General features: G+C 41.1%; 1 protein-coding gene across 1 annotated transcript in view; it reads left to right on the plus strand.

Moving 5' to 3' along the window:
* Positions 1-25,160, plus strand: part of LOC308301206 (MAM domain-containing glycosylphosphatidylinositol anchor protein 2) — a gene marked incomplete at both ends in the record, with an annotated part of 355,705 nt that overhangs the window by 191,468 nt on the left and 139,077 nt on the right. Inside the window, one exon of the mRNA XM_080745102.1 lies at positions 8,231-8,503. Coding sequence (XP_080601228.1) covers positions 8,231-8,503 — 273 coding nt within the window. The remainder of the gene's footprint in view (positions 1-8,230; positions 8,504-25,160) is intronic.

A 25,160-nucleotide genomic window follows, 5' to 3' on the forward strand; every position in this document is an offset into this window, starting at 1 on the left:
TATGAGCGCAGTCTCAGTACTGTGATGGGGCCGAAATCCAGACTGAAACTGATCAAAACAATTATTTAAAAGTAAAAAGTGACTAAATTGTTGATGAACAGCTTTTTCAATAATTTTACCTAAAAAGGGTAAATTTGATATGGGCCTATAATTATTTAGTACAGCAGCATCAAGGCTGCTCTTTTTAAGGAGAGGCTTGACAACTGCAGTTTTCAGGTGCCCAGGAAAAATGCCAGATTGAAGAGAACCATTCACAATATTTACTAGTTCTTTCACCAGACTGCCCAAAACAGCTTTGAAAAAACTAGTGGGTAAAACATCAAGGCAACAGGTAGATGAATTTAAACTGGATACAATATCTTCAAGTGTTTTGTCATCAATGCAATTAAATTGCACCATACATACCATGTTACTTCTGGGGGCCTGTGGTAGTGATAAGGCCGTGTTTGACACTGAGGGGTTACAAGCATACCTGATTCCTTGAATCTTGTCATTAAAAAATGATGCAAACTCATTACATTTGCTGGTAGTGATTAGTTCGGATGATATTGGAACTGGAGGATTAGTTAACCTGTCAAATGTAGCAAATAACACACGTGAGTTGTTACTGTTCTTTTTAATGATATCAGAAAAATATGATTGCCTGGCACTTTTCAATATCATATTAAAAGCATGTAGATTTTCTTTATAGATTTCAAAATGAATCTGGAGGTTTGATTTACGCCATTTTCGCTCTGCTTTTCGACATTCTCTTTTCTGGGCCCTTACAGAGAGAGTGTTTCTCCATGGTGCCGTTTGCTTATTTGTAATTAATTTATCTTTAACAGGAGCAATGGCATTAATTACATTCAGAACGTTAGTATTGAAAGTACCAAGCAAATCACCAACTTGATTTGAAGCTACATCAAATTCAGCTTTGATGGCTTCCATAAAAAGTGTTGGGGTGTTCTCATTAATGTATCTCTTTTTAATAGTTTTAGATCCAATTTTAATTTTTGGTGTAATGTGGAGGTCAAAGAATACACAAGAATGATCTGATCTGAGAGCAACATTTAACACAGTGACATTGGAGATATGAACACCCTTGGTAATAATTAAATCTAGTGTGTGTCCTCTATCATGGGTCGGGCCATTCACATGTTGGGACAAACCAAACATGTCAAGTATGCCAGATAATTCAATGGCATTGTTATCATTGACATTATCTACATGTATGTTGAAATCTCCTGAAATGACCAAACAATCAAATTCAAGACAAATAATTGAAAGCATCTCAGTGAAGTGCTCAATGAAATGTAGTGATCTTGGTGGCCTATATATAACTACATATAAAATACAAGGAGAGCATTTCATTTCCATTTTACATGCTAAATATTCAAAAGATAGGAACTCTCCGAATGACAGCTTTTTATGAGTAAATATATCCCTGAACAGGGCACAAACACCCCCACCTGTTTTGCCCTGTCGTGCTTCAAATTCAAAAATAAAATTTGGTGGGGCGGCCTGAATAAGAACAGCATTTCCATCATCTGCATCCAGCCAAATCTCTGTTAAAAACATAAAATCAAGCTTGTGAGAAGTTATAAAATCATTAATTAACTGGGACTTCTTAGGCAGAGACCTAGTATTAACTTTTTCTCTGCCATTTTAAACATAGCTGTAGTAAGCAGCTGCCAAATTGTCCTTACCTTTTAACGTGGGCACGCGCACGCATCGTGCACAATCTGTGCGCGACTCATCTAGTAGACGTGTAGACTCGGTGACAAGCTTTCGAATACAAAAAACCCCATTGAAAAAGACATATCCGTTGCCACGCTGTATCTCTGCTTATCAGCCAGTGTTTACATGAAAAAGCATTGAAAAAAGCCAACTGTGCGCTATGGTAACACGTGGACACGTTCGCGCACAAAACGCACGATATGTGCGGGGATCATAATCCAGGCGTGTAGAGACTGGATCAAAGTTTCCAAACGCAAAAATCCGTTTGAAAAACGAGCGTTCCATCGCCCAGTAGCTTCCACTTCTGTTACACAGTAAACCAATGGAGGCGGGACTATGGCCCAGGCTCAGACTGGATACGGAAAGCTGGATCCGGTCCAGACCGGAAATGACCGGATACAGTTAGGGGGGCGGGCCTAAAGAGCCAGAATCAGCGAAAATCTGCGCTAATACTTTTAATCCTTTCATAATGATTAAAGCTAATTAACCTTTGCGGGCTCTACGGGCATGGCAGCGCGGTACAGCGGGAAATCTACGGTCTCTACGGGGATCGCGAGGTATGAGTTAAGAAGAGCAAGTTTTAACATTGTTGGCACAGTGTCTGAGATACTTGATATGCAAGGGATATGAATCAGATTAGTAGCATTGGAAGTTTCTACTGTGATCTGTTTATTTAATCTGTGCATTGACACTATTGTGGTTATGTTAAAAATATCCATGTGTAATTGAGCATTGTCAGTGTTAACATCAATATCAGTGACAGTAGTAGGTGGTAAACATAATGATGATATTGGTGGGGCACTATTTTCATGATTACTTAGCTACCCAAGCCTAGACTGGGATGAGAATTGAAGGGGGTTACTTAATTGAGCGACTGTAGAGCTTGGACACACATAGCATCACTTTGCAGGCATTGGGAAATAGGAAAAGAGGGCTTGCACTGTATCAGAAATGTTCATAGAGAGCAACTTGGCTCCAGACCTATTTAAATGTACTCCATCTCTGTTGAAGAGGTGGGGCCGGCTTTACACTGCAGTCAAATCCAGCCCAAATCCGATTTGTTCTCAAATCTGATCTTTTGGCCCGACTTTTCACACTGCATTTGCAAGTGACAGAGATCTGATCTGTGCATTCAGACAGCGTCAGCCCAAAGCTGCCCTGTGGCGACATGTATGCTTTGGTTACCGTGGTAACGACGTAGGCGTCATGACGTTACGTCACTACGTCGGCGCTGGCTGATTACGTTCTGATTACGTTCAGGAAATGTGACATAATAGACCTTTGTAAACACACGTTAATATTGTTTTTCTCTCTTCTTTTCTTTACTCTTGTGTTTCGCTCTTCTCTCTCGTTTTCACTGTTTAGCTCACGTGTTTTCTCTCTTCTCTTTTGTTTTTCTCATGTGCTCAGTGGGCTGTAATCAAATAGTAAATACTCGCGCTCTGTAATGATGTAATTTACAGCCGCGCTCGGGTCTCGCTGCTCGCGCAGCTGGAAGTGACGCTTGGCCAAGTTGGCCAGTTTGATGTGACTTGAATGTGACCTGCATATAACTCAATGGGGTGGATGTGGTTGCTGCTTTCAGACTGTGTCAGATGTCCTCAGATCCGATATGGATCGGATTTGAAACTACCTCTGGATGTGGTTTTTCAAAATCGGATTTCATGTGACCTGAATGTGACATGTTTGGATTTAGACTATTTTAAAAAAATCGGATTCCACTTTTGAAGTGACTCAGATCTGATTCAGGCTAGATTTCAGTGGCAGTGTAAAGCCGGCCAATCTATGTAGGGAATGTTCCAGAACCAACAGCATTCCTTCAGCCAAGAGTGTAACTGGCGAAGGCGACTGTACTTCACATCCCCACGATTTAGACAGGGTAAGGGACCCGAAATGGCTACGGTCCTACCAGTCTCCCAGAGAGTGTCTAATAATCTATTAAAATCCTCTTTTATCAGTTCTGAAGCTTCAGCTTTGATGTCATTGGCTCCAATATGCACCACCAGGGAGTCAGGACTCTCCTCTGACAGCAGATGGGGTATCATGGTGTTCATGTCATCCACTTTAGCCCCGGAGTAGGACCTTGTCTCACAGCCCTTCACAGAGACATAGCGGACAATCGAGTCACCAATAATAAGAGTGCCTGAGACAATAGGAGACATAGTAGGAACAGGAGATGCTCTGTTGCCAGTATTACGTTGGGCAGAGTTAGTGATATCTGCCATCTCAACAGCTATTCTTGTAGGGGTGTCCATGGCCGCCACTCCATTAACAGCAGCGCTTGAACCATTTATATCCCCTCCACAAGTGGCACAGTTAGTGGTATCTGCCATCTCAACAGCTATTCTTGTAGGGGTGTCCGTGGCCACAGCGGTGCTTGCACCATCTGCCCCCCCACAAGTAGGAACAGTGATGTCATCACTTTTCACCATAATGTTCACCATAGCAGGGGTGACAGTAGCACTGGGAATCAACACCACAAACTTTTCTAAAGTTGCTCAGAAGGGCAGGCAGCGGACGGATTGTGATGAATTCTACGGGGCCTCTTTTTGTCACGTGGGACGTGACTGACGATTTATTTATTTTTTCTGAAAAAGTTTTAGAAGTACCTATGGTATATTCTCCTTTTGCACAAAGTAGTGCAATGCAAGATAGAGGGCGCCAGATCCCTTTGAGTCACACCCTACCACTACTTCCTGTTCATCCACAGAGCATTGATTCTAGTTGTTTTCTCCATTAGATTAAAATGCTTTCTTTTCACTTTTTTCAACTTTTAATACATTTTATTTGTCTGCCTCATCTTTTTACCATCCCAATTAATAAAAGTTGAAAAAAGTGAAAAGAAATCTAATGGAGGAAACAACTAGAATCAATGCTCTGTGGATGAACAGGAGGTAGTGGTAGGATGTGACTCAAAGGCGCCCTCTATCTTGCATTGCACTACTTTGTGCAAAAGGAGAATTGTTCTAGGAATTCAGCTGTCGATTATTTCCACCGTTACCTTTTCGAATAATCGAACTAGAGAAGCGTATTTTTGTAATCTTTTTGTAGAAAGAATTGCATATCTACTTACCAGTAAGACTCCCTAATCGGGAGATAAGCGACCATCAGGTCGCATACACAAACTTTAGAAAGCAGTTGTAGCCAATCAGGAGGGAATATGGGAAATGAGAGAGTATCTGTAGAGATACTGTGTACCGCTTTGCGTGATTTTAGGCCAAAATATGTAGGAGCAGTGTCCAAAAATGTGTCTTGCAAGAATCAGGCTAATGATGGTGGCGCTAGAAGAGGGCCATGTGAGTAATCAGGGGCGGAGGTTGTGGTTTGCCAGCCAAGGTGTGTGTGTGCAAAGTTTGGCATGGATAGGACCAACGGTGGCAGAGATGAGAGTAGGGGTAAAAGTGTGACGTGACTGACAGACTGACTGACTGACAGACTGACAGACCCAGCTTTTCATAGTAACTTGTGACCTGTTGGTCGCAACAAAGTGCAGTAACTACCAAACAACTGATTAACTCTATCCACGCTTTGAACGTTCCCGTTCGCCCCATTTTTGACGGCGGCGCAATGCCAATTGTACGTTCTTTGGCTCGTTCTTTTGTACCTTGGTTTGATGTCTGTAAACTGATGAGGGGTCGCGCGGGTGTGTACCGTAGAGACGGCTCCCGTAAAAGTACTCTCAAAAACCCACTGGACGTTAGCATCAATGGAGTAACAAAACACTTCCATGTGATTTTCTCTGGATCTATTGCTCTGTAGCGACTGAGCTGCCTTGACCTACGGTAGCCTACTGCGGCCATTTTCACATTAATTCTTGCATGAGGCTGCCCTCTACTGCTGGTAGAGCCACGGTACACCTCTTTAAGGAGAAAATAAAAAAATAATAATGAAAAAAAAAAATACATCTTTGTCTATAACATCGCAAAGGTAAGGTGCTTTTGCTGGCACAAAACCCAATAATAAATAACAACATCTGGCACTGAAAAAGTTAATAGATTTAAAAGGGTTCAACTGTTCAGCTAAATGAGTGATCAGCATAGAAGTGACATTGCATTGATTTGATCCGTTCTTGAGGTCATTAATTAATTGTTTGTCCTCCAAAGTCACAGAGTTTAATTTCACCTTTAGAATACTTAAAGCTATACTGTGTAAGTTGCTCAACTTGTGGTCAGTAGCTCTATAGCAAACCTCGGTCGCGTCCGCGTCTTTCGGCCGTTTTTCGGTTCTCACACCCCCGCGTCTGCCTCCACCTCGCCGAGATCTATCTTTTGAGGGGTCCCTGGTTGCTGTGCGTTCAGCCATTCCGGAGATACACTCCTTCACCCATGCTTACCGTGCACCCGAGTATAGACACACACGGGAGACTACAAATATGGCAGCCCTAGCGACCCCACTCCAAGATGCGCTGTGATTGGCCGGCAGTGTCTAACCCTCGCTGTGATTGGCCGGTAGTATGATGACGTCATTTTGCCGCGAAAACCCGCCCCTGTCACTGCTAAGAAGAAAACATATAAAGAGAAGGCTTCAGAAGCTGAAAATAACGGAGTGGGGGTTCTAAAACTTTAGCGATTTAACAGTTAGGACCATTTTAAGATTTGTTTTACAAAAAAAGTTACATGGTATAACTTTAAAGGGATATTCCACTTTCAACAGGGAGCAGTGGAAGGGCCTCTCTCCACATACACACCCATTGTAACTTCAAACTTCATTTTAACCATGATAGATTCATTAAAAACACCCATAATTTTTTTCTGGTGACTCATACTACCCTCCTAATACGTTAGCAGGCTGTGTTTTTTCGATAACTTTTTTCATTTATTTTTAATAATTATTTGGGAAAATGGAAAAAATGAAATACAAAAAAATAATAATTAAAAATGAATAAAAAAAAGTTATCGAAAAACACGGCCTGCTCACATATTAGGAGGGTAGTATGAGTCACCAGAAAAAATAATGGGTGTTTTTAATTAATCTATCATGGTTAAAATGGAGTTTGAAGTTACAATGGGTGTGTGTGGGGAGAGGCCCTGGGCCTGGAGGGCCTGGTAACATTTACATCAAATATCTAAATATTCAATCAAGCTAATTAAAAACTGTTCAGGGTGTTCATAAAAGCCTGATTAGATGATAAAATTACCAAAAGTTTTTTTGAAAGTGAAATATCCCTTTAAATAAGTCCAGAAAGGTACTTCAAGGTACACTCTGAGGTATTTTCACTATTTTGGAACTTTGGGGGAAAATGTTTCACCTATAACGACACGTGCTATTGATCTTGATTATTATTAATAATCGATTATTGTATTAAGATCTGTGGCCGATTCTACAACTGCCTTTGAAACAAAAGTGTTTCTCAAATGTTTTTGTGTCACAGCCACAACATGATTATGTATTTTATTTTTTATTTTTGTACAACTAGTAAGACGCCTCAGGGCGACTTTAGGGTGAGGTCACGCCACAGTGATGTGGACATCACTGATATCAGGGATCTCCATATATGGTCATGAAAGGGATTTGTTCCTCTGACATCACAGGGATCTCCATATCTCCATATATGGGCATTTCCCCCTAGCATCACAGGGATCTCTCTAACAGGGCATCATTAATATTGATGACATCAGGGAACTCCATATATGGGCATAAAAGGAATTCTGTTAGTGTGACATCACAGTGAAGCCAGAGCCTGATGTCAGAGCGGCGAACCCATTCTGTTAAGAGTGGTTCCCCTGACATCACAGTGACATCAGAGCATGATGACTAGGGATGGGTATCGGAGCAGAGAGGGAAGCACGCACATCTCTAAAAAATGTTTTAGGTGCTGGACCAAAAAATACACACCATAGAGAAGAAGGAAAGTCCGCACACTATTCTTGTAGCTCCAGCGACAATTTATTTAGTAGGAAACCTACTAAATAAATTGTCGCTGGAGCTACAAGAATAGTGTGCGGACTTTCCTTCTTCTCTAGGGATGGGTATCGTTCACCTTTGAATCGATACGATACCTTTTTCGATACCTGGGAATCGATACAATACCCTTTTCGATACCATTTTCGATACTTTATTTAAGTTTAACTGCTCTACCGCAGCAGGTGATGATGATGATGATGATCACACAGTGTGGCGGAGCGGAGAGTATAGACGTTGGATAATCATCATAATAATAAACATTACAGGCTATTGTCGGCTATTTTCCACAGTAACGAGTGTAGCCTACTAAAGCAGTCATTAGACTCTCAGTAGCCCAACTGTTACAGATGCGACCGGCCAGGGGTGCGTTCCAGAGTATCGAAACGAGGTATCGTTCGTTTTTACGTGAACCGATACCCGATAGTATCGACGTCATGCAATCGATACCATTAAAAGTATCGCAGATGATACCCATCCCTAATGATGACATGTTTTTACGGTCTATGGGTTTGCCGCTCTGTGACGTTTCTCATGGTAAACTGCGACCTTCGGCGCAATGAGTTATCAAGCACTTTGATTAACTGGTCCTTCTCCTCCTTCCATTCAGACCCCCCCACAGTGGAGCCTGTGTCCATGGAGCTGCGTCAGGGTCTGGGACGTCCCGTAGTGATGACGTGCAGGGTGCTCAGGGCTCACCCGTCTCGGGTGCTGCGCTTCGAGTGGCTGCTGTCCAACCGGCTGCTTCACGCCGGTGTCTTCGCCGACCAGCGGGACGAGACGGAGTACACCGTCCGCAGCCTGAGCCGCGACGGCTGGGGGGAGTACACCTGCAACGTGATCAACGAGGCCGGGGCCGGGAGGTGCACCTTCCAGGTCACAGGTAGGGCTGAGTTAATGTTTCTGGGATCAGGGAACCACTTGAAGACAGTGTTCGCACGGCGAACGCATGTTGGCCAAAAACTAATATGTTTTTAGTACCGCCTGGTCAAGGCGATTTGTCTCGTAAGGTGGATCTTCTCTAAGGCTGAATAGTGTCTTAGAGCAATGGTCCTTATTTATCCTTGATAAATATATTATTTGTAAACAACAACACCTTCTTATTCCCCTATGAGATACAATAATCCATCACAAAGAAATAAGACATGAGAGTGATTCAGAGTGAGAATGGAATGTTTACTATGGAGAGGGAGAATTCAAGACAGGTACAGTACAGAAATAATGCTTCAATGGTTCGTGCTCTCTCTCACAAATGATGTTTTGACATGAGTATAAGTATGGTCATTTGGTCAGTCAATGGATGACGTTTCAACAGTTCATAGGATGTTTCTTGTCCACAAGTGGGTTCCATATACGTGGCAAAGAGTTCATAGGTTCCTGAAGGGATGTCCTTCGCCAAAACAATTCTCATTGTTGGGGTACAGGCTCCATGGCAGTAGATAAGGCCTCATTTTTACCAGATAGAAACCTGGCCTTGTATAAATGCTGCACATGACATTATAGTAGGACACAGTCACGAGCTGTGCCTTAGGGTCAGGTGGTCAGTTGGTCATCAATATGAAATGACAAAAAGATGATATAAACCACAACAAAATACCTAACATTCCCAAACTGGTGGTCCCCAGATTATTAGCTTAATGTGCAACATTGTTTTCTCACTCAACAGTTAACAAACCAACATGCAGCAGAGTATCTGCACATTTCAGTGGCAGTTTAAGGGCTATTAAGGCGTTTTTTAACACTTCAGCTGCCTTAAAGGGGAAGACCACCCATTTTCAATATTGAACTATGGGATTGATGTTGTGGTTTGTATTGCAAATAACAACGTCATGACATCACACTGTTGTACTTTACAATACAAACCCCAAAACTGGGGGGGGGGGTCTCCCAGACCTTATTCACACATAGAGTAGTGGTCATCACATGACTACGTCGGGTAGTAAGCAGCCAATCTTGAAGCTCAAAACAGCATTCTGGGTGAGGCAGGATTGGCTGCCTGCTACCCGACATGGTCATGTGACAAAGATGGCCGCTGTGAAAATAAAGTCTATGCTGTGTTGTTGTGCTGCTGGAAGCTGCTGAAACAAATGAAGTCCATGTTGGCAATGGAAAACGTTTTATGCCCTGTTATTCACGGATATAATATTATAAATAATATTGGTGACAAGGATGGCTGCTTTATATTCTCTCCCACCACCACCTGCCCCCTTCATGGAACTAGATTGTGTTGTTCATTAGTATTAGTTGTCCAACTTTTTAACCAATCACTCTATTTAGAATAATTAATTAGCCCTTGTTGGAAGGGTTTAGCGAGTCCAGGGTATTTAGGGTAACTCAGAAGATTTCCTATAACAAAAAAAATTATAACCAACGTGTCTTTTATATATTTATTTGACGACATACATACATGAGCACCGATAAAACACACGATCATACAGTAAGCGCGATAGTTCCCATAAACAAGCAATTTACTTTGACAAGCTAACTTAGATTTTTGCGGTCCTACACTGAGACTGTCCTGCTCTGCAGCCCTACCTCTAAGTCCACTATTTGGCTAAAATTCCCCACAGAAAACCAACAGGGTATAAACCTGTAAATAAACAAGCATATAACAACAGCAATACACACAGTTTAGTATACATCAGATCAGGCAATGTCTTATCTCTCATGCTCACCATTGGCCCCTGGCGCTCTCTGCTTAAAGATGTTACTTCTACTGTGTCCTTCTAGAATCTGAAGTTCCACTTCCTGTTTGCTGACTATGGGGCTGTTAAGTATGACATCATTTTGTTGGCAGAGGAGAATTTCTGCCCCCAGTTTCCGTGAATCGTTTTACTATTTTTACTATTTACACATTTTTCTTCTCTTTGTTGTTGAAAGGAAAGTGTTGGAATTATACTTTAGTCGTTATTTTGGTCTCGGATCTGTTGAAATAGCGAGGGACAGAAAATGCTCTGGGGGCAGAGTTCTCCTCTGCCTACAAAATGATGTCACGGCTTAAAAGCCCCATACCTTACTAGAGATGACATCACATGCCCCTTTATTGACCAATCAGGTCAATGCCCACCTCCTGGGCTAGTGGTCAAGCCGGTTTTCCAAGGCTGGCCGGTCAGGGCCTTGAGGTCACATTACCTCTTTGAAGCTGTCCCCCCTGCTGTCTCACTGCTCTCTGTTAATCTAATCCGGGGGTCAGCAACCCGCGGCTCTAGAGCCGCATGCGGCTCTTTAGCACCACACTAGTGGCTCCCTGGAGCTTTTTCAAAAATGTATTAAGGGAAACATTTATTTTAATATGGTTTCTGTAGGAGGACAAACATGACACAAACATTGTTAACGCTTTCCAATGCTTTAAAAATGTGTAGAATAAATATTAAATTTAATGCTCATTATGTATTTGTAGCCTACTTAGTCATTTTGACAGTAGGCTAATATAGCTAATATAGACTTTTAATATATTGTCACTGTCAGGCAGAAACCTTGTATCTCCAAGTTCAAATTTGTATGTTTTTTTTTTCTCGCAAAGTAAAGCCTTGCTTCATTATACAAGACTGACGCACAAAAGTAGTGAAAACAGCCGATCTACAAGCACACAACGCCTCGCGGTGCAAGGCGTTGTGTGCTTGTAGATCGGCTGTTTTCACTAGTTTAGTTCATTTTGTAAATGATAAATACAAAACAAAGTTTTGGACATACAAGGTTTCTACCCAACAACGACGATATATAATTTTATAATTTTTTGCGGCTCCAGACAGATTTGTTTTTAGTTTCTTTGGTCCAATATGGCTCTTTCAACATTTTGGGTTGCCGACCCCTGATAATCAGAGGGTCTGACCAGCTGATTTACAGGAGATGTGTTGACTGGGTTTAAAAACATTATGAGATGCATTTTAAGCATATTACAGCGGAAATACAATGATACATACATTTGGTTACTTAATAATAATAAAGGCTCTTTTCCACCGGCAGCGATAACGATGATGATAACGATTTTAAAAATTGGGTCTTCAATTGAAGTGGATCGGCAGCATCCACTCAACACCGATAAAGACAACGATAGCCGACAACTACATCGTTAGGATCAACAAGATGTGGTTAAGATCACAGTGATATGGAACTGGGTCTCTGACAAACAGCTCGCGATGTGCTCTGAGCGAGCGGCTGTTAATTAGCGCCTCTTCACATTGATGTCCGATTATCGCTGTGAGTATTTTATGGCTATCGTAATCGCTGCCGGTGGAAAAGGGCCTTAATACATACATACAGTAAATATGAAATTACAGTTTCTCAATGATTTCTTTACTCTCCTTGGTCTGATAGAGCATTTAGCAGTAGCACCTCTCAGTGGTGGTGAGAGAGAGAGTGTTGTCTCTAACAGTCACATTCCTAATTTGATCTGCAGAAATAGATTAGATTAGCCCACTCCACGCGTCTGTGGGGAGTGGCGGGGGAGATTTTGTTGGTCCAATTCTGCCAGCCATTGGTCTGTTAACTTATAACCTGTATTTTTATACCAAGTTACAGTTACTTTTACAACCATATTCCTCAAGGTATGAAATTAATTCGACATCAGTATATGCATTTCCTGAAGCTGAAGCATTGATGGTGAGTAAGATCATGTTAAGTACTTTGGGTACCTAGAAAAGCATTGGTGTAAAGTAACTAAGTAGATGTACTTTAGTACTGTACTTAAGTACACTTTTTAGTTATTTGTACTTTTACTTGAGTAATTCCGATTTCCAATACTTTTACTTCTACTCCACTACATCTCGGTTCCAAATATTGTACTTTTACTCCACTACATTTATTTGAAAACTTACTTTGCAGATCTAAATTATAATATTATAAAACATACATGAACCACTTTAGCCCTATACTATTTGAAAACAGCCGATCTACAAGCTCACAACGTGTCGCATCGCGACGCGTTGTGAGCTTGTAGATCGGCTATTTTCAAACATTTTGTACTTTTACTTTTGTTGCTTTAAGTACATTTTAATGCCAAAACTTTCTTACTTTTACTCAAGTACATTTTGAATTCTGGACTTTTACTTATAACAGAGTACAGCTACGTTGCAGTATTGATACTTTTACTTAAGTAAAGAATGTGAGTACTTTTTCCACCACTGTAGAAAAGCGCCATATAAATCCAAGCTTAGGAGTCAGCTTAGGTGGTTGGGGCATCTAGTACGGATGCCCCCCGAGCGCCTTCCTAGGAAGGTCCTCGATGCGCGTCCCACTGGGAGGAGACCCCGTGGCAGACCAAAGACCAGATGGAGGGATTATATCTCCAAACTGGCTTGGGAACACCTCGGTATACTCCCTGAGGGAGTGGAGGAAGTTGCTCGGGATAAGGAAATCTGGGCGAAATCTCGCTTTTGCGAACGCCCATCATTTCGACCGGAGGGTTAGCGACTCACTCCACGGAAGTTAAGGTTAGGGTGAGGGTTAGAGTCGGGTGTCGAAAAGATGACATGTAGTAACAGCGACACGTTCCCGAAATCTGGAGGTCTCAGTTGGAACGGTTACCCCCGCGACCCGATTCCGGATAAGCGGTTGAAGATGGTGGATGGATGGATAAATCCAAGCTATTATTATGTTTCCAGCAGGCTGGCTGGCTTGACATGTTGAGGGTGAACTGATTACTTATCTTTCTGACTCTTCTCTTGCATCATATTGTTGAACAGTTTGTGAGCCACCCAAACTGACCCAAACCCGGCAAAAATCACAGCAAAAACAGCAAAAAAAAAAAAAAAAAAAAAAAATATATATATATATATATATATATATATATATATATTGAAAATAGCAGACCTTCAAGCTCACAACTCGTCGCACTGTGAGCTTGGAGGTCTGCTATTTTCATTCATTTCATTTCGTTCATTAAGTATGCCTGGTTGTCATGGTGGGTGGTGACCCAGCTGAAGTTAGCCACACCCACAGTGTTGGGTGGATGGTAAAAGGGGAGGGGATGATTATATGATGTCATTTTATCTGTGTTTTTTGGATCGGCACTGTTATGGATTTCTTTAAACCTTACTATTGCATATAGTACAGGGGTCTTCAACAGGGGGTCCGGGACCCCTAGGGGGTCCTCAGAGTTACCACAGGGGGTCCTCCAAATCTTTGTGTGATAGAAACCTTTTTTCTCCTTTTTCATATTAACCACTAGAATATAGAATATGAGAAAATAGCAGATCGCGCTGTGAGGCGCTGTGAGCTTGTAGATCAGCTATTTTCAGCAAAGAGGTTTGGTGTAGAGGGTAAAAAGAGCAGACTAAGTACAGAGTGAAATGTCAAGGTATGTATTGACGGTTCAAGTGGTTAAATATCAGAAAACACAAATTGACATGAATCCAAAATACACTGATGATTGTGCTGCCAAACAATGAAACTATATGGATTCTATGAACAGGTTGTGGGGGTCCCTGCTTCACCTCTTTCTCAACTAAGGGGTCCTTTCCCTGAAAACATTGAAGACCCATGATATAGTATAAAATTGAATTTCCACAATGTAGAGTGAGCATGAAACAATATATTTATTTAACATCAAAGTTGAGAGCTGTCCTCCACATATGCACTGATGACGTCGGAGTAAGCGTGGAGAAACTGTCCGGATAGCCAGCTGTTGTCTTTTTGTGTCAAATAACTTTAACTTACTGCAGTAACAGTGACAGTTACACATTGCACATACATTAACAGTTTTATAAAAAATCTATTACAGCACTTTTGTCAGCCTCCAGGAAGAAACCCCAAATACAAAGGGAATACATAATTGCTCATACCAACCACACATGAAGTACTCTCAACCTCCTAGACACATGAAAACCAGAAAAAGTATGCCACTGCCTCTTTAATAAAAACACCAAACCCATATTATGTTGTGAGTTTTAACCCTGCAAGGCCCGGATTAATTTATACTGGCCAAAAAAATAATAATAAAAAAATAATAATCAGATGGTGTTGTAGGAGTCCTAATCAGAGGAAAATGTAATGTTTAAAAAATAATGTTTTTTTGTAAGGTTTTATAGCCATAAATCATGAATCATAAATCACGCTCTAATTGCATTTCGGGGATATTTTTCACAATAATAACACATGTACATGTTTTAGACATTCAAATTATCACCCAAAAAAATATTACAGGCATTTTACTTATGTTTTTTGTGAGGAATAGCTTCAGTTAAAAAGTGAGATGTTGTTCGTCCAGATGCTGGAATTTCAACTTCTCTGGGAGGTGTGAATGTCAGCCTCTGTGGGGGGTATTTATATGCAAATATCGTGGCCAATGGCATTGTAATACTAAACAATAGGATTTAATGGTGATGTTAATGTGAAAAAAGAACAGGAAAACTAATTATAACATTTAAAAAAAAAGTGCAGGGTTAACTAAATGATCTAAAGCAAGAACACAGTCAAACAACAAGCCTGTACATGCTGCTAAAAAGGATCAAAACGGTGTTGGTAAAATAAGCTCTATAAGCTCATTGCATCATGACAGTGTGAGCTTGTATATCAATTGTTTTCACCACGTGATGCTCGTAACATAAACTGACTAGCCTCTTATCGTATCAGTAACATAAACTGACTAGCCTCGTATCGTATCAGTAACATAAACTGACTAGCCTCGTATCGTATCGGTACCATAAACTGACTAGCCTCGTATCGTATCGGTACCATAAACTGACTAGCCTCGTATCGTATCGGTAACATAAACTGACTAGCCTCGTATCGTATCGTATCGTATCGTATCGTATCGTATCAGTAACATAAACTGACTAGCCTTGTATCGTATCAGTAACATAAACTGACTAGCCTTGTATCGTATCGTATCGTATCAGTAACATAAACTGACTAGCCTTGTATCGTATCGTATCGTATCAGTAACATAAACTGACTAGCCTTGTATCGTATCAGTAACATAAACTGACTAGCCTCGTATCGTATCGTATCGTATCGTATCGTATCAGTAACATAAACTGACTAGCCTTGTATCGTATCAGTAACATAAACTGACTAGCCTTGTATCGTATCAGTAACATAAACTGACTAGCCTTGTATCGTATCGTATCGTATCAGTAACATAAACTGACTAGCCTTGTATCGTATCGTATCGTATCAGTAACATAAACTGACTAGCCTCGTATCGTATCGTATCGTATCGTATCGTATCGTATCAGTAACATAAACTGACTAGCCTTGTATCGTATCGTATCGTATCAGTAACATAAACTGACTAGCCTCGTATCGTATCGTATCGTATCGTATCGTATCGTATCAGTAACATAAACTGACTAGCCTTGTATCGTATCGTATCGTATCAGTAACATAAACTGACTAGCCTCGTATCGTATCGTATCGTATCGTATCGTATCGTATCAGTAACATAAACTGACTAGCCTTGTATCGTATCGTATCGTATCAGTAACATAAACTGACTAGCCTCGTATCGTATCGTATCGTATCGTATCGTATCGTATCAGTAACATAAACTGACTAGCCTTGTATCGTATCGTATCGTATCAGTAACATAAACTGACTAGCCTTGTATCGTATCGTATCGTATCAGTAACATAAACTGACTAGCCTTGTATCGTATCGTATCGTATCAGTAACATAAACTGACTAGCCTCGTATCGTATCGTATCGTATCGTATCGTATCGTATCAGTAACATAAACTGACTAGCCTTGTATCGTATCGTATCGTATCAGTAACATAAACTGACTAGCCTTGTATCGTATCAGTAACATAAACTGACTAGCCTTGTATCGTATCGTATCGTATCAGTACCCGGCCTTTTATTTTCACTGGTGATCGGCTCAAAAAGAAAAGCCTGGGCTGACATTTCAGACATTAAGAAAGTGGGAGTCGACCTTCCATTCCCCCAACCAACCAGAGTGCAGGGGGAGTCACTCAAGGCTGGAACCATCAATACCGCAGAGGTCTCATCTCTACACCTGGGATGCTGCACCTGCATCAGGTGGTGCAGGTGGTGCCATGGAGGCTGCAGGTGCAGAGGATGACATTTGACAGGAATTCCCGTGGGTCCCGTGGGTCTCCCGCAGGACAGGAGTCAAATTTGTATTAATGCCAGGATCGGGACAGGACAGGAATGAAAATCAACAGGAGTGGGCAGGAGCGGGAATCATTCCAGACCAGTTCGCAGAAATAAATTGCACAGGAAAGTGAGGTCTTTGAACTGCGAACATTATAAAATTATACATTATATAATAATATCAAATATAATATGGATCAAAATAGAAAAACATCTGCAAGATTTTTTTTTTTCGGGAGCGGGATGTGAACGGGAGTGATTTTGACCAGGAGCGGGATGGGACCAGGAGTCATTGTACAGGAGTGGGACAGGACGGGATTTATTTTTTTACTCTGGTCCAGGATTGGGATGGGACAGATTTTTTTTCTGCAGGAGTGGGACGGAACAGGAGTGAAAATCCACTCCCGTGTCATCCTCTAAGGTGCACCTCCTGCACCAGCTGGACTTTGCTGCAGACAGAGACAGAGAGAGGGGGAGAGAAGGGAATAAAGAGAGAGCCTATTTCACTTGCAAAATATAATAAAACAAAATAAAATAAAATAAAACAAAACTAAATAAAACTAGAAATGAAAATTTCTAAGAAATTTCAAGTGTGCCTGCAGCTCGCTAAGTGTGTACAACCTTGTATAGCAGTTGGTCTTAGCATTCATATTACACCAACCACGCGTCTGTACGACAAACGGTTCTTTAGATATAGAGGCACTTCCTGTTTGGCGAAGGGCACTTCCTGTTTGGCGAAAGAAGCGCCAATTAAGGTTAAGGACTCTTAATCAAGTCATATGACACCACCCACGCGGCTGTACGACAAACGGTTCATGATATATAAAGGCACTTCCTGTTTGGCGAAGGGCACTTCCTGTTTGGCTAAGGAAGCACCAATTAAGGTTAAGGACTCTTAATCAAGTCATATTACACCAACCACGCGTCTGTACGACAAACGGTTCATGAGATATAGAGGCACTTCCTGTTTGGCGAAGGGAACTTCCTGTTTGGCGAAGGAAGCACCAATTAAGGTTAAGGACACTTAATCAAGTCATATGACACCACCCACGTGTCAGTAAGACAAACGGTTCATGAGATATAGAGGCACTTCCTGTTTGGCGAATGGCACTTCCTGTTACAGAGGGGGCGGGGCTTAATCAATTACAGCTCATCCCTATTGGCTGGAAAAAGACCGAAGTTGTGTATTTTAAAGTTTAAATGACGTTGCTAGGCAAAAGTATGGCTTTCCGAGTCCCCCATTCAAAGTCGATGGGAGTTTTTGCGTGTAGTTTTTTACGAATTACGTTGCCATGGTAACGCGGATCGGAAAGAAAAGTAATAGCACACCATTCCCGGCCGAGCCGCACATTTTGATGTATATATTGCTGGGGTGGCGTAAATCGTGCGGCAGTTATTACGTACCGAAATTTCCCCCATTCTAAGTCAATGGGGTTTTTGGGCGTTTTTTTTTGCGAATTACGTCGCAATGGTAACGCAGATCGGAAAGAAAAGTAATAGCACACCATTCCCGGCCGAGCCGCACGTTTTGATGTATATATTGCGGCGGTGGCGTAAATCGTGCGGCAGTTATTACGTGCCGAAATTTGTGGGATCATTAACTACCCTAATTCATTAATTAAGTATGGCGGATTACAATAAGTGTTTTGCCATTGCATTGCATGGCAGGCACACTTAACACCTTCTAAGCCAAGGGGAGCCCCTTAATGTTAAAACCGTACTATATCGCACATCCCCCCAGGGACTCTCAGCCACGTCGTACATTCCCGGACTTTGTCTTTAAAACCGGAATAAAAGCTTTTGATCCGAAAATCGGCGATCGTCTAACCTTCCCTAGTCACCACTCGTGCACTGATAGCTCATGCAGACCGTGCATGAAGCAGAGGTGACGTCAGCGCCTCTCCTTCTCCAAGGCACCTTCCACCCATCCGTTTACTGTCTACACACTCGAGCTCCTCCTGCAGCCATGCTTGGGGCTATGCTAGCGAAACTTTTCAGTTCTGTTCTTCAGTCACACATGGACTATTTGCGGGGACATTTACGTGAAAGGATCGCGCACGCGAAACGCACGGGGACATCGACGATCGGCCAAAACCCCCATTCTATCCCAACGGAGATCGAGAAAATCATGGTGAGTTACTGGCCTGGGGGAAAAAAAAAAAGAAAAAACAGCGGCGCTGTTCAAGATGGAGGGGCTGCGGGGTCATGTTTATAAACATAATATTATGTCTCAGATCACAATACAATAATAGAAATTTCACGGCTAATCTACCAACCACCATTCTATTTCGGACTGCAACGTGTTAATAAAATAAAATAAAATAAAATAAAATAAAATAAAATAAAATAAAATAAAATACATACAAATAATAAGACAGACAGACATCAGTCCATATAATTGCGACCGTATAGTAAACTAGAAAAGAAAATTTCGAAGAAATTTTAAGTGTGCCTGCAGCTCGCTAAGTGTGTGCAACCTTGTATGTGTTAACATTAGCATCTTTGTTAGCATTAGCATTTGTTAGCATTAGCATGTGTTAGCATTAGCAATATGGTTTCTTGTATTTAAGAAATAGGCTCCTCCCACAAGTTCCGCAAGGCGATTACGTTGTCCCGTCGCTCCCGAGATCGTTTGTGTTTCGTTTTGAGAGGGTCGTTCCCCCTGAAAAACACGTTTTGGCATGAAACGGTTACGTTTTGCGCGTTTGTGGTGCCCCCTATGGGTCGAAGTGGAAATGCTTTTGGGTATATGTTCAGTATAGCGCCCCCCACTTGTGGTTAAAATTTGGTGTTGACTGGATGTTTCGTTTGTGATTTATGGCTACTTCTTACAAAACGGGCTCCTCCCGCTAACTTTGGAACCCTGTTACGGAAGAACGGTATGGACTATCAAAATATCGTTTAAATAAGTTTATTGCATGAGTCCATAGATCGTGTGTATCGATTTTTGTGACATTTGGAGAAAATATGTAGGAAAAGGAGCAAAAAGTGTGTTTTGAAGAAAATTCAAAATGGCGGAGAATCTATCCTGACGCAAATGGGCGTGGCCTATATGAGGAGATGCGTCATGACCCAAGGAATCCAGGGAAAAAGGAATTTTAATTTTCCGACCCACGGTTCAAGAGTTACAGGCCAAAAGGTAAAGTAGACTGTTATAGCGCCACCATGAGGCCAACTGACGAAATTATTTTTTCTTTAATCCTTGATATCATTATAAATCTCCTCTCCAAGTTTTGAAACTGTAGCCCCTATGGTTTGCGAGAAAGAAAATATTGAATGTGAGTTTTTGCGATTCCCATTATAAGTCAATGGGTAAAATTAATTCACTAATAAATTAATATCAATTAAACGATACAACTTTTCTCTTAGAAAAGTAATAGCACACCATTCCCGGCCGAGCCGCACGTTTTGATGTATATATTGCGGCGGTGGCGTAAATTGTGCGGCAGTTATTAGCGCACCAAATTTGTGGGATCATTATTAATTAAGTATGGGGGAGTACAATAAGTGTTTTGCCATTGCATGGCAGGCACACTTAATTAATTAATTAAGTATGGGGGAGTACAATAAGTGTTTTGCCATTGCATGGCAGGCACACTTAATTACTTAAGTATGGCGGATTACAATAAGTGTTTTGCCATTGCATGGCAGGCACACTTAATTAAGTATGGCGGATTACAATAAGTGTTTTGCCATTGCATGGCAGGCACACTTAATTAAGTATGGCGGATTACAATAAGTGTTTTGCCATTGCATGGCAGGCACACTTAATTAAGTATGGCGGATTACAATAAGTGTTTTGCCATTGCATGGCAGGCACACTTAACTATGAAAACCAGCACATCTTGTCCGCGTATTTCTGTCTGTAGGTCATGCACACTGTGGTTCCACTGACACATCACTGTGACATCACAGTGTCGCTCTGACATCATGCTCTGGCTTCACTGTGATGTCACACTAACAGAATCCTTTTTATGCCCATATATGGAGTTCCCTGATGTCATCAATATTAAGCCCATATCTAACAGGACTTCATATGGGAATGCCCATATATGGAGGCCACATCGGCCACATACCACACTAACAGAATCCATATATGGCCAAGACAGATGGCCAAGACAGCCCATATCTGTGTGGCTGGTTCTACAGACAGGTTCTGAACCACTTTCAACATGGCATCCTCATTATAGGTGAACATTTTCTCTCAACGCGTCGTTTGGCAACGCTATGAGAGCTTGTAGATCAACTATTTACACATTTTTAGAATTGAGCCTATGGCAACTTATGTTTCACCCCCTACTTCTTTCTGAAATTCAGCCTCTGCGATGCACATAAAAATAGTTCTCCTGCTACTTACCGGTTAATTATAAAAGCGATACACGAGGTACACACAGTACACCAACAGGAACACAGCGATCGCCAGCAGAAGGCTTAATGCAATGGTCTGGGGCACAAAACACACAGTACAGTGTATGAACAGTGGTTTACAAAGTACTCAGCCCCGGTACTCGAGTCAAAGTATATTTACTCCTGTTCAAATATTACAAGTGAAAGTTGCTCTGTCAAATTTGTGCTTGAGTTAAAGTTCTGGAGTACTTGCTTTAGAAATTTCTTACATATTCAAAGAAAAGCTAAAAACACAATAATAATAAAATAAAATAAAATAACAACAGAACAACAGAACTTACTTGAGATTCAACGTAGTACTGGTGGGTCAGTTCACTGCAATCTTCAGTTGTGTGTTCGGAGCCGTTGTAGAGCTTACATTTTTTCGTCTTTGGCTCACACCACCTCTGCGGACCCTTGTCCAGGAGCACATAACTGCCGTCCCACTGTGTAAGGATACAGGCATAGTAGCGGCCGTCGAGCAAGAGCAACATGATCCAGAAATAGGAGGGCACGACGGTGGACAAATAGTCCAGGGGGCCACTGGACACGTCGATTTTGACGATCAGCATCACGAAGAGGAAGATGAAGGTGGGAATGATTAACCACCCGTAGGTATTTAGGCCCAATCCCCTACTGCAGGGACACTCAAAGTGCATCGCCGCCAACGTCTGCGAGACCCCGAGGCTGACGGTGAGCACTGTGGTTCTGAACACAGGACTCTCCCGCAAATCCTCGATGAGGCTTCTAAAGATAGATAGATAGATAGATAGATAGATAGATAGATACCTTTATTATCCCAAGGGGGAAATTAAGTTACCCAGAAGGTACAGCAGTTAAGGTTACAGGACAATAAGAAAAAAAGAAAAGGACTTTTGTGTAACAGCCGAGCGACACAAACAAACAAGAAGAATCAACAATACAGGAGAATCAACCATACAGAGCAATTAAGTTAAAAAAAATATATATACATAAAGTGTCGAGACAGAACACAACACAACAAAAAAAAAGCAGTACTAACGTTTCTGTAAAGGATTGCAATTTTAAAGGGACAGGTCACCCCTGAGACAAAAACCCTGATTTTTAAGTTGTTTGGGAGTTTTGGAACACAATACTGGTTTAATTTTTATGTTTAAACTCTGTTTTTAGAAAACGTGTCAAATGATGCGTTGTAGCAAGGTCTCTTTTCCTTTCCGGACTATGTGCTCTGTGGACTGAAAAAGCCGAGGGTTGTCCCAAAGATTTCCGCTCCACCCAGAACGTTATGTGACACCACCCCCACTCACACTCCATTGCTCCGCTGTAGAGATGGGATTTATGGCTCTCTGGAGTGAGCCGAATCTCTGGGATCCGTTCCTTTCAAAGAGCCGTTCAAAAGTTTGAGTTACTTTGTAGATTTTGATTATTACAAATAACTTCAACCCTATAAACATTTATTTCTTGACATACATTGGTACATACTTGCCATTTAAAAATAGTAGATCTACAAGCTTGCAACACGACGCATTGTGAGCTTGTAGATCTGCTATTTTCAAATTATTTTTCTACGTTTTATTCTTCGGGAAAACCTGTGAAACAGGATATTCTGCATAATGAATACTTTCTACTATTGGTACTTTGTAGGCTACTTTAATTACATTTTGATACCAATACGTTTGTACTTTTACTCAAGTATATTAACATTCAAAACTTCTAGGCTACTTGTGGCAGAGTTTTTCCACATTGCAGTAGGCTATTGATATTTCTTTTACTCAAGTAAAGCAATTGAATACTTTTCCCAACACACGTTCATTAGAAAGGAACGGCTCCCCTACTGTGAACCGGATCCCATCGTTCATTCCAAAGAGCCGTTCAAAAAATTCGAGTCGTTCGCGAACGTCCCACCTCTACTCCACTGTTTGTTTGTTATGTCGGCTGCAGGCACACTTTGACTGGAGGAAAATGAGTATTTCCAGGTTATATAGTTAGAGAGACACAGCCCAAATACACAGGAATAATTCCGAGCAGAGGGCAGATGGACGGCGTTGGTTATCCTCTCGACTTGAGTAAGTAAATAACGTTGTGAACTAATAGCCCTGAATATGTCTGAAGTCTATATACTGAAGTCTCACAGATCACAATATGGTACGCTCAAGCAGAATTATCTGTATCTTTCGTATTGTTTAATAAACAGCATTTTAATCCGATCAGACGCCATTTTCTGATTTTTTTTCCATATACTTTCAGCCATGCGACCCCATCGGTTGCGAGGTGTACTGCACTTAGATACATTAAAACCTTTTGGGAACGACGACCGATCGGATTAAAATGCTAAATAATACGATCATTACGGGACATTCTGCTGGAGCGTACCACATTGTGACATCTGTGAGCCTTCACTAAGCGATTTATCTTTGTAATCTGACCGTTTCTGTAGACGTACGTAGCAAATTGGTTAAACTGCTCAACAGCAGATTGTGTTGTATTCACGGTTGGCGCAGCGTAGCGTCTTTACATTTAGCCCAATAATGCTATGCTAAAATAGTTGCCTACGGATTTATTAAACTAATGTTACTTCTTGTTGTTTCATTCTTTTTTCAGACAACAGCGTCGCCGTTGTCTAGCCACTGACAGAAAATGATTCTACAGCTGCAGTGTAATGGATTAACATGATCAAATAATAGGCTACTGTGCTAATAATAATTTGTAATTGCCAATCCTTTGTGTAAATAAACTGCTATTCATACTATTGTACGACTATTTCTTTATCATGTTGGTTGCACAAACATTTGGTTGAATGTGAGATCATTTGATCTATGCCAGTGGTGTAAAAGTAACTAAGTACATTTACTCAAGTACTACTATCCTTAGTACAATTTTGAGGTATTTTATACTTTATTTGTATTTCTAGTTTTCAGTACTTTACTTCTAGACTACTCCACTACATGCTCACAACGTGTCGCATCGCAACGCATTGCTTGTAGATCTGCTATTTTCAACATTTTGTACTTTACTTTTGGTACTTTGAGTATATTTTGATGCCAATACCTAGGCTACTTTTATTCAAGTACATTTTATTTTATTCCTGAACTTTTACTTGTAATAGAGTATGTTTATATTGCAGTATTGATACTTCCAATCAAGTAAGACATGTTAGTACTTTTTCCACCTCAGTATAATTCCTTTCATTTTTATTTTTATTTTATTTATGTTTATTTATTTATTTCGGGGGGGGGGGGGGGGGGGGGGGAATACTTGCATATTCCCTGTGTATTCAACTGGTAATCATTTAGCTGAATAGTTGAATAGTCTGTCTATACTGTACATAGTAAAGCATGTTTTGTTGTAGCTGAACTATATAAATACATAATATATACATTTTGGTGTGCTGGACGGTGCATGATGGAATTCCAATGCAGGACCCAGGCCAGCCATCACGCAACAGAGGAAGACTTCAGTGGACAGGAGCATCATGTTTTATCTTCATGAGTCGTCAGTGAAATTAATTTACATCTGAGCAAACAATAGCCTATTTAACACAACAATAAGGTAGGCCTATATATCTCAGTTGTAAAACTAAGGTTTGAGGTGAACACTTTGCAATCCAATCCATAACAACACACTTCGACACCATGTGACTACTACATGTGTGTTTGTTTATGTTTTGTGTGGGCAGAGTCTAGAGGGAAGGACATCCTATATGGGTGGGAATTTAGGAGGAGTCGAGGAATGGTGATATGCAAAGCATTCTGGGAGTTGGAGTTATTCAGTCAAACACAGAATATCATGAAATACTAAGATTTCTAAAGACACATTTTGAACACATAAGAACCCCAGGAGTGTGTTTATTATCTCACAAACAACATTAAAATAAGATTTGGTTGTCTCAGGGGTGACCTTGCCCTTTAAGGGACTTTTCTAAGCATACTGCAAACTCAAAGAACTTACAATGGTCCAGTCATTCAAACATTAGGAACTACTTCTCAACGTAGTGCAACACAAAAAATATACACATTTCCGGTTTAAAACGGCCATTTTGAACATCCTCAATAACCCCCAAAACCACTCCAATTTTGTTCAAATCGGCCAATCAGTTTTTGACATATTATCCATTATTATAG

This window comes from Nannobrachium achirus (assembly GCF_963921795.1).
Source record: "Nannobrachium achirus genome assembly, chromosome: 16".
NCBI lineage: Eukaryota > Metazoa > Chordata > Actinopteri > Myctophiformes > Myctophidae > Nannobrachium > Nannobrachium achirus.